This window comes from Silurus meridionalis, chromosome 8 (genome assembly GCF_014805685.1).
Source record: "Silurus meridionalis isolate SWU-2019-XX chromosome 8, ASM1480568v1, whole genome shotgun sequence".
Classification (NCBI taxonomy): Eukaryota; Metazoa; Chordata; class Actinopteri; order Siluriformes; family Siluridae; genus Silurus; species Silurus meridionalis.
This window is the reverse complement of record NC_060891.1, coordinates 24,257,989-24,271,644: the sequence shown is the minus strand read 5'-3', so window position 1 is coordinate 24,271,644 and position 13,656 is coordinate 24,257,989. Positions and strand designations below refer to the sequence as shown.

Genomic DNA, 13,656 nt, shown 5'->3' with positions numbered 1-13,656 from the left:
TCATTATCCCATCAAACTGATTACAAGGTATCATTAATACGTGTTGCTTAATTATAGAGATCAAGACTATCGAGAAGACTTCACTATAGCGCTAAACTCCAGCAACACCATCAGGACAAAACTTAAATTAGATTATAGTAATAGGAGCCTGGTGTGTGGGGTTAAAGGCCGTATGTGAGGAGTAAAAAGAAGTAAGGAGTATGTTAAGGTTAATAATAGTGCTAATGCTAATTTAAAAAAAAAAAGAACGCAAGGCCTCATCAAAGATTCTGTAATCCAAAAAAAAAAATTCAATTCAATTTAAATCTAAATGCAGGTGGTTAAGTTTTCAATGAGTAATGAGTAACTGATGTGAGGAACTGAACCAACAGCCATCTGCCTTTAAATCCTGAGGAACTGGGCAGCAATTATTAACAGTCTAGCAAAACTAATTGCTTATCAAGTTCTTCCACTACTTCTTCTTTCGTCTGCTCCTGTTAAGGGTCCCCACAGCGAATCATCCGTCTAAATTATGACTATTAATTAATAATTGGTACATAATTAAGTGTGTAGTTTGAACTTTGCAGTTATAATTTTTTTTTTAAGAATTAGCATGAGCTAGAAAGAAAAAAAGCATTGAAGCAGTAAAGAATAAATGTGTATTTTTTGTGTAGTGATGGTCCCACCTGTGGCATGTATCCCACCATTTTTCCAGGCACCTCGTGTCCGGGAAATGCCGGCGGCTTCCCGAGGACATTAATGTTACCTCGAGAGATCTTCAGAGTTCCCACGATGCACTTCAGCAGAGTGGTCTTCCCACAACCACTCGGGCCAAGCAAGCCATAACTGATAAACACAGGAAGTAATTTAGTATAAATATTAAAGTAAAACTCATACTAATGAGATTTATTGGTGAAAAGTGTTAAGATCATGAATTTATGTTCTCTGCATATAAAGCGATCGTCAGGGCTTTTTCTCTGTGTTGATCTTGCTTCACTCCTGATTGTCACTCGTGTCTCTATGATATGCTGAAAGTGCTGTTTTGTGTCTGGTTTAGTTCCTTATTCATCTCTGTGTGTCTTGTTATTGTAATGTCTTTTTCACCCGTATGTATGAATTGCCTTGTCCTTGTATGTGGTTCTTTTCCAAACTGTTACCACAAATCTGGAGGCACTCGATTGTACACAACGTCATTAGATGCCCTATAATAAAATTTTGCCTTCATTTGAATTTGGAAACCCAAACCTGTTCCAGCATGGCAATGCCCCTGTGCACAAAGTGAGCTCCTTTAAGATCTGGTTTACATGCTTTGGAGAGGAAGATCTTGAGTGTCCTGCTATTGAGCTCTGATCTCATTCCTACTGAATACCTTTGGGATGAATGTGAACGCTGACTGCACCCCAGGTTTCCTCACCTACATCAGTACCTGACTTTTATAATATTTTTGTGGCTGATGAACACAAATCTCCATAAGCACACTCCAAAATCTAGTGGAACATCTTCCCAGAAGAGTGGAGGGAATTATAAGAGCATATTGGGACTAACTGTGGAATGCAACGCTCTAAAGTCACATACCATATTAATGACCAGGTGACCCAATACTTTTTTTTAAAGAAAAAAAGAAAAAAACAAACAAACAAAAAAAAAAAAAATATATATATATATATATATATATATATATATATATATATATATATATATATATATAGTGCCCTCCACAATTATTGGCACCCCTGTTTAAGATGTGGTCGTGGACTTCAAAAATTCTCCTTTTTTTTAAAACAACATAGAACCCAAATGCAAAAAAAGAGAAAAATCCAACCTTTTATTTAAGTACATTACTTTGGTGGTAAAAAAATCACACATTTAGAAAAAAAAACAAAACTTGAAATCATGTGTGCCACAATTATTGGCACCCTGATGTTAATACTTTGTACAACCTCCTTTTGCCAACAAGACAGCACTTAATCTCCTCCTATAACATTTCACAAGATTGGAGAACACAGAGAGAGGATTTTGACCATTCTTCTTTGCACAATCTTTCTAGATCATCCAGTGTCCTGGGTCCTCTCTTATGCACTCTTCTCTTTAGCTCGCCCCACAGGTTTTCGATTGGGTTGAGGTCTGGGGACTGAGATGGCCATGGGAGGACCTTGAGTTTGTGACTGCTGAACCACTTTTGTGTAGATTTTGCCACATGTTTTGGATCATTATCCTGCTGAAAGACCCAATGACGACCCATCTTCAGCTTTCTGGCAGAGGCCATCAGGTTTTTATTTAAAATATCCTGGTACTTCAAAGCGTTCATAATGCCATGCACCCTAACAAGGTTCCCAGGGCCTTTGGAAGAGAAACAGGCCCACAGCATCACAGATCCTCCACCATACTTCACGGTGGGCATGAGGTGCTTTTCGGCATACTCATCTTTTGTTTTACGCCAGACCCACTTAGAGTGTTTGTTGCCAAAAAGCTCAATCTTAGTCTCATCTGACCAAAGCACACGATCCCAGTTGAAGTCCCAGTACCGCTTAGCAAACTCCAGGCGTTTACGTTTGTGAGTGTTAGTGAGAAAAGGCTTTTTCCTTGCATGCCTCCCAAACAGCTTGTTGGCATGTAGAGAGCGTCTGATGGTTGTTTTGGAGACTCTGTGACCCCAAGATGCCACTCTTTGATGCAATTCTGTGACGGTGAGCTTGGGAAATTTTTTTACTTCTCTTACCATCCTCCTCACTGTGCGTTGTGGCAAGATAAACTTGGGACCTCTTCCAGCCTTGTTTGTCACTGTTCCAGTTGTTTTAAACTTCTTAATGATTCCTCTGACTGTAGATACCGGCAAGTTAAGGCGAGTGGCTATTTTCTTGTAGCCATTGCCTGACTTATGAAGGTCGACACACATCTGCCTTACTTGAATGGTGTGTTCTCTTGTCTTTGCCATGTTGACAAATGGGTAAGAGAATTAGGCCTCTGTGTCACGTCATATTTATACCCCAGGGAAACAGGAAATCATGAATTACTAATTAAAAGTCCCTAGATACCCTGACCAACCTTAGCAACTACAGAAAAATATATAAAAAAAAAAAACAATTAAATTTTTCAGAGGAATTGTTAGGGGTGCCAATAATTGTGGGACACATAATTTCAAGTTTTTTTTTTTTTTCCTAAATGTATGATTTTTTTTACCACCAAAGTTATGTACTTAAATGAAAGGTTGGATTTTTCTCTTTTTTTGCATTTGGGTTCTATGTTGTTTTAAAAAAAAGGAGAATTTTTTGAAGTCCACGACCACATCTTAAACAGGGGTGCCAATAATTGTGGAGGGCACTGTATATATATATATATATATATATATATATATATATATATATATATATATATATATATATATATATATAGCTAGATAGATAGATACGTATAGTGCTTGTAACTTATAGTACTATAAAGTTATCCAAAAAAAGGTTCGTATTTTACCATCTTTCTACCTAATTTGTTTTTTGCAAAAATACAAATAATAATAATAATTACCCGATAAATAATTTCTATAATAATCCCAAGTGTTTTCACAAGTTTTCTTCCATCGGCTACAGATAAAAATCTAAAACCAGAACAGCCAAAATGTACAGACTATTGATATTAAATTATTAATACTGACCAATAATTTTACTCCAAAGTAAATCTCCAAAGTAAAAATAAATAAATAAATCCTAAGATTAGGTGTTAACATGGATTAACATGAGATTGGCCAAAAATATGTGTTATGTCCCCTTAAATAGTGAAAATCAAAACATTTCTTCACACAAAATGCAAAAAGTAATCAGTGGTAAATATACATGTCATGTAAACATAGAAAATACGATGAACTTATATGATACTGAATTCTTCAGAGAGATAATCTGATCTATTTCCACACTTAGAAGATAGAAAAAAAAAAAGAATGAACTACAATCTCCAATTTCTTCATGATTGATGTAGGATGTAGGTTGGTTAAAGTCCCATATAAACCTGTGTGAAGTTTAAAAACAGTGAAGAGATGAACAATCTGAGAACCCAACATGAGTCCTTTAACATGTGCACATTTTTCTGCTTATTTGCAGATTTTTGTGTGGCCAGGAAGTGTGAGACACGACATGTGTTTGTGTTACTGAGGGTGGATGAGTTATTTAACTCTGAGTGGTGCCTGGAGTTGTGTCTATTAAGCAATTGTTAAGACCGCCCCAAGTGTCTGAGAAGCACATGTTTATGTGTAAGAGAAAGAAAGAGAGAGAGAGAGAGAGAGAGAGAGAGAGAGAGAGAGAGAGAGAGAGAGAGAAAGAAAGCGTATGAGAATGTGCTGTACTCACATCTGGCCCTGAGGTACAGTCAGGTTGAGGTTGCTGAGGACTCGCAGCTTGCCGTAGGAACGACACACATTCCGGCACTGAATCGCCGGACTGCAGCTCTCCAAGTCAGAAGCCTCCAGATCCGCCTTCATCTTCTCACACTCTCCACCACTCTACACAAACACAATAAAAAAGATATTAACACAAGCAGACGAGCGAGAACACTTTACAAGGGAAATGAAACAACAAGTAAAAGTGCCTTCTGCTTTTCAACCTTTGAAAAATAAATTCCTTTGTTCAGGAAAATGTTTCCTGTCAGATGTTATAAAGCACCGACACTTAGACTCCTTCCAAAAACGCTAAATACACATCTTGTCAAAGAAAAACAACAAAAACAAAATCACCATATTAGAACAAGGAACATATTACAAACTTGTGATTTGCCTCATAGCTGGATCTCTTATTTAACATAAAACAATTACGACCAATCAGAATTAAGAATGAATTCATTGCCATGGTAACTACAGTTTATTATGATACATTTATTAATGTTGTTCGAGAACTGTTTTAATGAGCTCCAATGAGGCTTCTAAACGTTTCTCTTCTTCTTCTTCTTTCGGCTGTCATTAAGGGTCACCACAGTGGATCATCCGTCTCCATACCCCCCTGTCTCCATACCCCCCTGATCTCTACATCTGCCTCTTTCGAACCAACCACCTGCATGTCTTCCCTCACCACATCCATAAACCTTCTCCTTGGTCTTCCTCTTTTCCTCCTTCCTGGTGTCTCCATCCTCAGCATTCTCCTACTGATATACCCCATGTCCCTCCTCTGCACATGTCCAAACCATCTCAATCTCACCTCCCTCACCTTGTCTCCAAAACGTCCTACATGCACTGTCTCTCTAATAAACTCATTTCTAATCCTGTCCATCGTCGTCACTCCCAACGAAAACCTCAACATCTTCAGCTCTGCTACCTCCAGCTCCACCTCCTGTCTTTTACTCAATGCCACAGTCTTTAATCCATACAACATCTCAGGTCTCACCACAGTCTATAAACTTTCCCTTTCACTCTCACAGATACTCTTCTATCACAAATCACTCCTGCTATCACTCTTCTCCACCCACTCCACCCTGCCTGAACTCTTTTCTTCACTTCTCTAACAGGCTTCTAAACGTTTTTAATGTTTCTTATTTTGTACATTATATATTTTGAGGAGAGTTTGGAGTTCGTGACTCTGACATCACATAACCTCCACTGCATTCAAACGATCGAATTCTTTACAATGCAGTCCTCAGAAATCACGTGCACTGCATTTCAGCTGACTGCATTTTCTCTGAGTGACTCTGTCAGTGAGCAAACTGGTTCTGCACATAGACATGCCAAAAACTCTGCATTACTAAACACCTACATGATGTTTATGTCTGCACAATAAATTCAATTCAGTATACTGTATACTAAAAAGCTTCTGCACTGAACTCAATGGTGCACACAATCACACAAAGAACAAGAAAGAATCGTGTCAATGGACAGTTGAAGTCTCCATTTTGATTGTTCAATATGTAATAAACCCTGTAACAAATCCGTAACTATGTTATTATCATTAAGTCATACCATATAAATACATATCTAAATACATTATATGGATTAAAGTATGGAGACTTTTCCAGCCATGTGTAGCTCCTCCCCAAACTGTTACCACAAAGTTGCAGGCACAAGTAGACACAACTAGGAGCTAGAACTAGGAGACCCAAAGCTGTTCAAGCACGATAATGACCCCATGCACAAAGCCAGCTCCATGAAGATATGCTTTACATGGGTTGGTGTGAAAGAACTCAAAGCGTGCAATTGTGTTCTGATCTCAACCCTTCTGGAATTGGAACACTGATTGCACCCCAGGCGTCCTCACATCACCTACATGTTGCTGAATAAGCACAAATCTCCTCAAGAATCCTCCAAAATCTGGTGGAACATCTTCCCAGACCAGAAGAGTGGAGGATATTCTAAAAGTAAACGAGGACTAACTGTGTACAAGTCTTACGGTATTACAGTCTAAGAGAATATCATTGAGAATAATAGAATTTTTTTATTTCGATAATGTAGATTTTTTTTTGTTTTTGCTTTCTACAACAACTCTTTTTTACCTAAAGTATATACAGATGTTCTAAAGTCACATGCTGCATATTGTTTAATTTTTTAACCAAAATGTTATATAAAACAACATATAAATATATATATATATATATATATATATATATATATATATATATATATATATATATATATATATATAGTACAGACCAAAAGTTTGGACACACCTTCTCATTCAAAGAGTTTTCTTTATTTTCATGACTATGAAAATTGTAGAGTCACACTGAAGGCATCAAGAGCTATTTGACCAAGAAGGAAAGTGATGGGGTGCTGCGCCAGATGACCTGGCCTCCACAGTCACCGGACCTGAACCCAATCGAGATGGTTTAGGGGTGAGCTGGACCGCAGAGTGAAGGCAAAAGGGCCAACAAGTGCCAAGCATCTCTCGGGGAACTCCTTCAAGACTGTTGGAAGACCATTTCAGGTGACTACCTCTTGAAGCTCATCAAGAGAATGCCAAGAGTGTGCAAAGCAGTAATCAAAGCAAAAGGTGGCTACTTTGAAGAACCTACAATATGACATTTTTCAGTTGTTTCACACTTTTTTGTTATGTATGTAATTCCATAATTCCATAATTCCATTCATAGTTTTGATGCCTTCAGTGTGAATCTACAATTTTCATAGTCATGAAAATGAAAACTCTTTGAATGAGAAGGTGTGTCCAAACTTTTGGTCTGTACTGTATATATATATATATATATATATATATATATATATATATATATATATATATATATATATATATACACATACACATACAGGTAGCCGATGATATATACCTGAAATAGATAGGGACCGGAAAAGTGTTCGTAAGTCGAAAAAATTGAGACTTACGTGTCTCGGTCCCACAATGCTTGCCTGCCAGGCGTTCTTCTTCTTTTCCTTTTGTTTGCGGCATTGTCAAATCTGAATAGCATGCGCGGATTTCAAAAGTGTTCTTAAATATATTTAGATTTTCTTAATTAAAAATAATAAGAAAAAAAAAAAAAAAAATGAATAATGGAATAATATACTGAGTGAGACAGAGGGAGAAAAACCAACATAACCTTAAGCGTGTCAACATCAATCAATATCAACAATCTGTGTCACCATTTTATTTGCTACTACCTGCTAAATAAATTAACCGGAGGCCACATATTTACATATGATGTTCCAGAGCACATTAAGTAGTAGATTACATTTACATCATTCATGACTGCAACATGTGACCTCAATATAATAAGGCATTACCGGGTCGATCAGCTCTTATCTGAAAGTATTGGAACAACTAGGCTATTTGTTTTTGCTATACGCTTGAGATTGAAAGATAAATATTAGATAATTAATCCACTTTCGTTTCTTGACACCAAGATGTGTTAAATAACATGACACGTTTTCTTTTCTACCTGCCTATTTGACTGACAGGTGTTTCCTTGTTGCATTGATATTTTAAGCCCAGTTGTAAAGACAGCTCTTGTTGAAAAAGTTCAAACAACGATGACCAGAGAGCTGCATGTGGGACAAATTGAGACATGTAGAAAAATCAAACCAATACAACAGTCAGGAAGGTCCTCAATAAATCTAGATAAATGGTTAAATCTGAAAAGCTCTGCAGGTGTCTGCATGGTGTAGGCACCTTCATATGAATGTTAATGTGCTTCAAGAAGAATTTTCATTGTCATTTATACCAATTACTGATTACTGATACAAATACGACCTCATGATTACACATGGTAATACAATAGCTGCCAATTACTGACCTCAGAGTTCAGCACCCACTCCTTTCAAAACATTTAAATACATTTCTTTCATTCATTCACAAGTGTGTTAAGACGTTAGACTTTTAATCAGAAGGTCGTTAGTTCAAATCCTAGCACCCCCAAGGCCCTTAACCCTCAACAGCTCAAGTGTATAAATTATATAATTTTAAGTTGCTCTGGTGTCTGGTGTCGGCCAAATCCGTAAATGTAAAGCAATCAAAGATGCGTTCCAACACACTGTTCACTGAACATTCAGAAATGTTTTATTCTCCTTCCTTCAATACAATTCCCAATTCTTTAATTCATCAAATGCTGTACTTTTAAACCAACAGCCTATTTATGTTGTGGAGCATTTGGAATAATGGTTTCTGTTATCACTCACATTGTAGCAGAGATAAACAGGCCTTTATCTGATGTCTGTAAGATGGTAATCTTGTTAAATTGGTGATGTTAATTGGAAAGTGGAAACATTTCTGTTCTGAAGACTTTATTTTGGTGGAAAAAAGAGAGGATTTTACTTTACATGTTACAGCACCTAGAGAGGGTTAAGAGCCCTGCTTGAGGGCCCAACAGGTGCAGCATGGCAGTGCTGGGTAGGGATGTCCATGTCCATAACCGAGGGCAATGCGATTCATGCTATACGATATGATTCACCCCTATTACAATGCAGCTCGATCTGATTTCGATTCAATTCAATGCAATATAATGCAATGCAAAAAATACGATGTTACGCAAATTCAATATGGTACAAATAGTTTGCTTTGGTTCAGACAGACAGCAAATCGTCAATTTACTTCGTTTTCTTCCAATTTCTAACACACAGCCCCTTTTACAAATAGGCCTTTGTAGCGCAAAACAAAAATACAATCAAAAGATGAAATAAAACCAGACTTTTACTGTTCTGTCTACTGGAAGATGCAGCTCTACCTCTGCCATGTTAATCTGTATCTTGTGATCAATCGTATTCAAGTAGTAGCAGTGCTGAGAGAATGAGCTTAAGAAATCGATATAAATTATTGGTCACAAATTGTAATACTCTTCATAATAAACGTATAGCACATCTACAATTAATTATATATAAATCAATGGGATTTTTTACAGATGCAAAATTGATTTCCAATGCACATTTTTTTTAATAGATGCATCATATCATTCACATTTATCTGCAAATCTGTGAATCTTACCATCCCTAGTGCTGGGGCTTGAACCCCAACCTTCCCAGGAGTAATCCAGAGACTAAACCTTTTACCTGCCACTGTTACAATGTTGCTGACACTGGAGACTCCTTCCATAAAAAATAATCACAGCTCAACCTTTTGACCAATCAGAATCAAGACTTCACCATGTACAGTATTAACCACATTATTGCAGATTTTATTTTCAGATTGTGCAGATGTTTACTCTTAATGCTCTGTCTCTCAAACATAGTCTCTAATTAAACTTTATAACTTAATGTCTTCATCCCAAACATCTCCCTTTACACATGCACTACAGAAGGGCATCTTTAGAAAGAAATGCAATGCAATTTTTCTATTAATTAAAACTGTTCCTGTCCTGATCCAATGCATTAAATCGGTGAGTTACAGTACCTGCATAAGCGCAGCCCTCTCTCGATTTTTTACCCAAAAAAAAGTAAATAATTAAGAAAATCAATAAATGAAAGAATTAATAAAAAAGAAAACTACAAGCCACTAACTCGTGGCCTCGAGCACAGCGCGCGCACCGCACTGACAAGGAAGCACGATCAGTTTTTAACTCCTTTAATGATATGCAAATATTTCCTGAATCTTGCATTCTGATTTGGCGTTTACGATGTCCCTCTGCTCGTGTTTTCATCATGGTAAGCCATCGAGGCCATAATCCTGTGAAATCCGTGAATCATGTCAAGTAGGCTTTCATTGCCAATTCAATCATATACAGCAAGGGTCCCATAACACAGGGCCGGGGATTGGCAATGGGCTGTGGATCATTTGTTACCAATCTACACAAAAAGTATCAACACTTTACATGTTTCATTTTATTTGCATTTAATCGACTTTCACGGGTGTTAAATACATTTTTTTAAAAGTGGCCTGGTACTGTCCTCTGAAAATAACGCAACATACAGCCATTAATGTCAAAATAGCTGGCAACAAAAATGAGTACACCGTAAGTGATAACAGCTGTACGTTCTTTAACCATGCAGAGACATGTCCTGTTCATCACGTTCATGTTTTTGTCTGCTTGACAGAACCATACAAATGTATGTACCTTGTATTAGAGCAGTTAAAATTTGACCACTGGATATTTAACATGCACCCCATGGCAAATATTCTCTGAGGATTTGAGAATTTGAATTATTGCTCTCCACAAAGACGGCCGAGGCTATAAGAAGATCAGTATCACCCTGAAACTGAGTTACAGTACAGTGGTCAGGGTCATACAGAGGTTTTTCAAGACGGGTTCCACTCAGAACAGACCTCATGCCGTGCATCAGGTGCAGAAGCTGCTTCAAAAAACAGACACGAGTGCTGCAGCATCGCTTTAGAGGTTGCAGAAGCAGAAGGTCCACTTGTCAGTGCTCAGACCATATGCGCCACACTGCAACAAGTCGGTCTGCATGGCCTTCAATCCAGAAGGAAAACTCTTCTGGAGTTGGCTCACAAGAAAGCCTGCAAACAGTTTGCTGAAGACGACCTGTCCAAGATCATGAATTACTGGAACCATGTCCTGTGGTCTGATGAAACTAAGAGCCAATCCTGCTGGTGGTAGAATCATGGACTGGGACTGCATGTGTGCTGCTGGTACAGGTGAGCTGTGGTTTATTATTATTATTAACATGGAATCCAACATGTACTGTGACATTCTGAAGCAGAACATGATGCCCTCCTATGAGAAACTGAGCCAAATGGCAGATTTCCAACATGAAAATGACTCCAAACACACTAAGATTACAACTGCCTTGCTGAAGGCAAAGGAGTGGCCAAATATGTCTCCTGACATGAACTCCATTGAGCACCTGTGGGAATCTTTAAGCGGAAGGTGTTAAAGCGTCATGTGTCTAACTTGCAGCGGTTCTGTGATGTCATCATGGAGGAGTGGAAGAGGATTCCAACGACAACCTGTGCAGCTCTGGTGAATTCCATGCCCAGGAGGATTAATGTTAAGTGCTACATAACGATGGTGCTCACACAAAATACTGACACTTTAGACATGTTCACTTGGGTGTTCTCACTTTTGTTGCCAGCTGTTTTGACAGTAATGGCTGTATGTTGAGTTATTTTTGGAGGACAGTAAATCTGTACTGCTGTACAAGCTGCACATTGACTTCTCTAAAATATATAAATTTTTTATATTTATAAGATTGTTCCTTTAGAAGATACACTAAAACTGTTGGGGACCACTGATATACATTACAGTACACAGTGAAACAAAACAACGTTCCCCCAGAAATAAGGTGCTACATCAGACAACATAATTTAACAAAATTAACACAAAACTACACAAAACTAACATGCTAGTCCCTACATAAAAAAACATAACATAAGAGTGGAAAATGTGAACCCACTCCCTGCTCTGCCCTACCAACACCACTCCCTGCTCGGCCCCACACCACACCACAGCCCCTGGAATATGAACCCCTGCACTGATCCCCTAGGACAGTGGTCCGTGGGTCAATTGGTACCGGGCCGCACAGAAAGAATACATAACTTACATTATTTCCATTTTATTTATTATCTGATTCTGAACGATGTTTTATTTTGGAAAATTGCCGGATTCTCTCCACCATATCTGTCTATGACTCACTCATGATGCATGTCATGATGCCTCGGTCACATGTCTTACCTACATCCGCTACCTTCTTAAAGGGGCTCCAGCCGCTAACACATTATACATTACCGCTAAATTCAAACCCGCAAGCGAGCAAAATGTACAAAAAAACAACACAGTGGATTCACGTTTATTATTATATTTAGAAAATAACAGTTTTTATGCGGGTTGTTTCATTTTATTTTGTTGTATTTATCCGCCACACCTTAAAGGCCAGTCTCTGAAAACATTGTCTGACATTAAACCGGTCCGTGGCGCAAAAGGTTGGGGACCGCTGGTCTACGACATCCAATAAAGGATTACTGTTGAAAGGTTACAGGAAGATAGCTATTGCTATAAATAAAATAGAATAGAATTCTTTTGTGTCATTGCAAAGGGTACAACAAAATTAAGTTTGTCCCTCAGGTGCATAACAATAAAAGTATTAAAAATGTAAACATTAGTGATCCATTCAAATATGAAGGTATTGTATATTTAAATATTTTTGAATTGCACTCAAAGTCTTTACACAGATTGTGGTTGTATATAAATAAATACGAGGCAGAAGTCTGTACGCACACGAGTTTATAAACTTCACATAGCTGCTTTATACACGATATACGACAAGATTGTGAAGCTCGTGTCAAATTCTATTCAATTCCATTTTATTTGCAATGTATAGCTTTGTGTCGAAAAGTTTTTCTCTAATCAATGAGTCAGAGGCGACTGTCGCAAAGGATAAAAACTCCCTGAGAGGGTACGAGGAGGAAAACTTGAGAGGACGCATTAATGTGTAGTGTTATTTATGTCTGTTTTTTTTTTTTTTTTTTTTTTTAGAGTAACCAACATTTGGAACCAAAATCCATGTGGCCAATAAACCTGGTTCTGATTGGTGGTGCTGGGATTTGAATTTGTCTGTTTCCAATGCCTTAACCACTGAGCTACCACCTCTCCCAGTAACCAAACTCAAAATCTAATTCTAATCTAATTTTTGACACCTTTGGCTTTCCATATCCAGAGCTCCATCTCAATGCGCCCTATCCCTTGCATATACCCTGCGTCTTTTTTTTCCGAGGACCAGGGTCTGAAATTATATTCATAATCCAAAATCTCAGACTGGTTTGTGAGCTATAATGTACATCTTGTACCATGCATGACCCTGTTTGATTGCAATCTCAGCTGGGCTCCAGTAGTCTGTAGATATCTGTCAGATATGATGAAGGCCGGTTATTCCACAGGATTTGTTAAGAGCAAAAAATAAATAAAAATGAAGGCAAAAAACCCATAAAACATTACCAGTTTTTCCAATTCGGTGCTCCTGTGAAGAGCTTCGGCATCCCCGGTCTGGACCATGAAGACGGCTGGTGAAGCGCGCGAGCTCACCGGGAGTTGCGGTAACGTGGGTGCGCGCGCGCGCATATTTGCGGGTTAACCCGTTCAGAACCGCATTACAGCACAACTGGGTCTCACACGTCACAAATACCCAGAAGACTCTTCTGTACTGCACAGCATCCTTTTTCAGCCTACGTCATAACATGAAGCTTCCATTTTATGACGTATGAATGGATTTTATTTTTTAAAGAATTTACTCCCCTTAAGAATGAATCAAACAAGCATTTTATTTACTATTTCTTCCACGAATATGTATTAAATTATAGCCAATCTTTTTGTTTCATAGTT

General features: G+C 38.0%; 1 protein-coding gene across 5 annotated transcripts in view; it reads right to left on the bottom strand.

Annotated features, from left to right (window-relative positions):
* Window positions 1-13,432, bottom strand: part of abch1 (ATP-binding cassette, sub-family H, member 1) — a 39,213-nt gene extending 25,781 nt beyond the window's left edge. The window contains exons 1-4 of one of the 5 annotated variants that reach the window (XM_046856318.1): window positions 13,273-13,402; window positions 13,125-13,180; window positions 4,317-4,468; window positions 666-825 (exon numbers count right to left, since the gene is read on the bottom strand). In XM_046856318.1, coding sequence (XP_046712274.1) covers window positions 666-825; window positions 4,317-4,468; window positions 13,125-13,127 — 315 coding nt within the window. In that variant the 5' untranslated portion in view covers window positions 13,128-13,180; window positions 13,273-13,402. Of the gene's footprint in view, window positions 1-665; window positions 826-4,316; window positions 4,469-7,282; window positions 7,355-8,569; window positions 9,736-9,776; window positions 9,909-13,124; window positions 13,181-13,272 lie in introns of those variants that run through there. The other 4 variants (XM_046856319.1, XM_046856321.1, XM_046856316.1 and 1 more) reach the window with 4 other exon arrangements.
* Window positions 13,433-13,656: the final 224 nt, after the last annotated feature.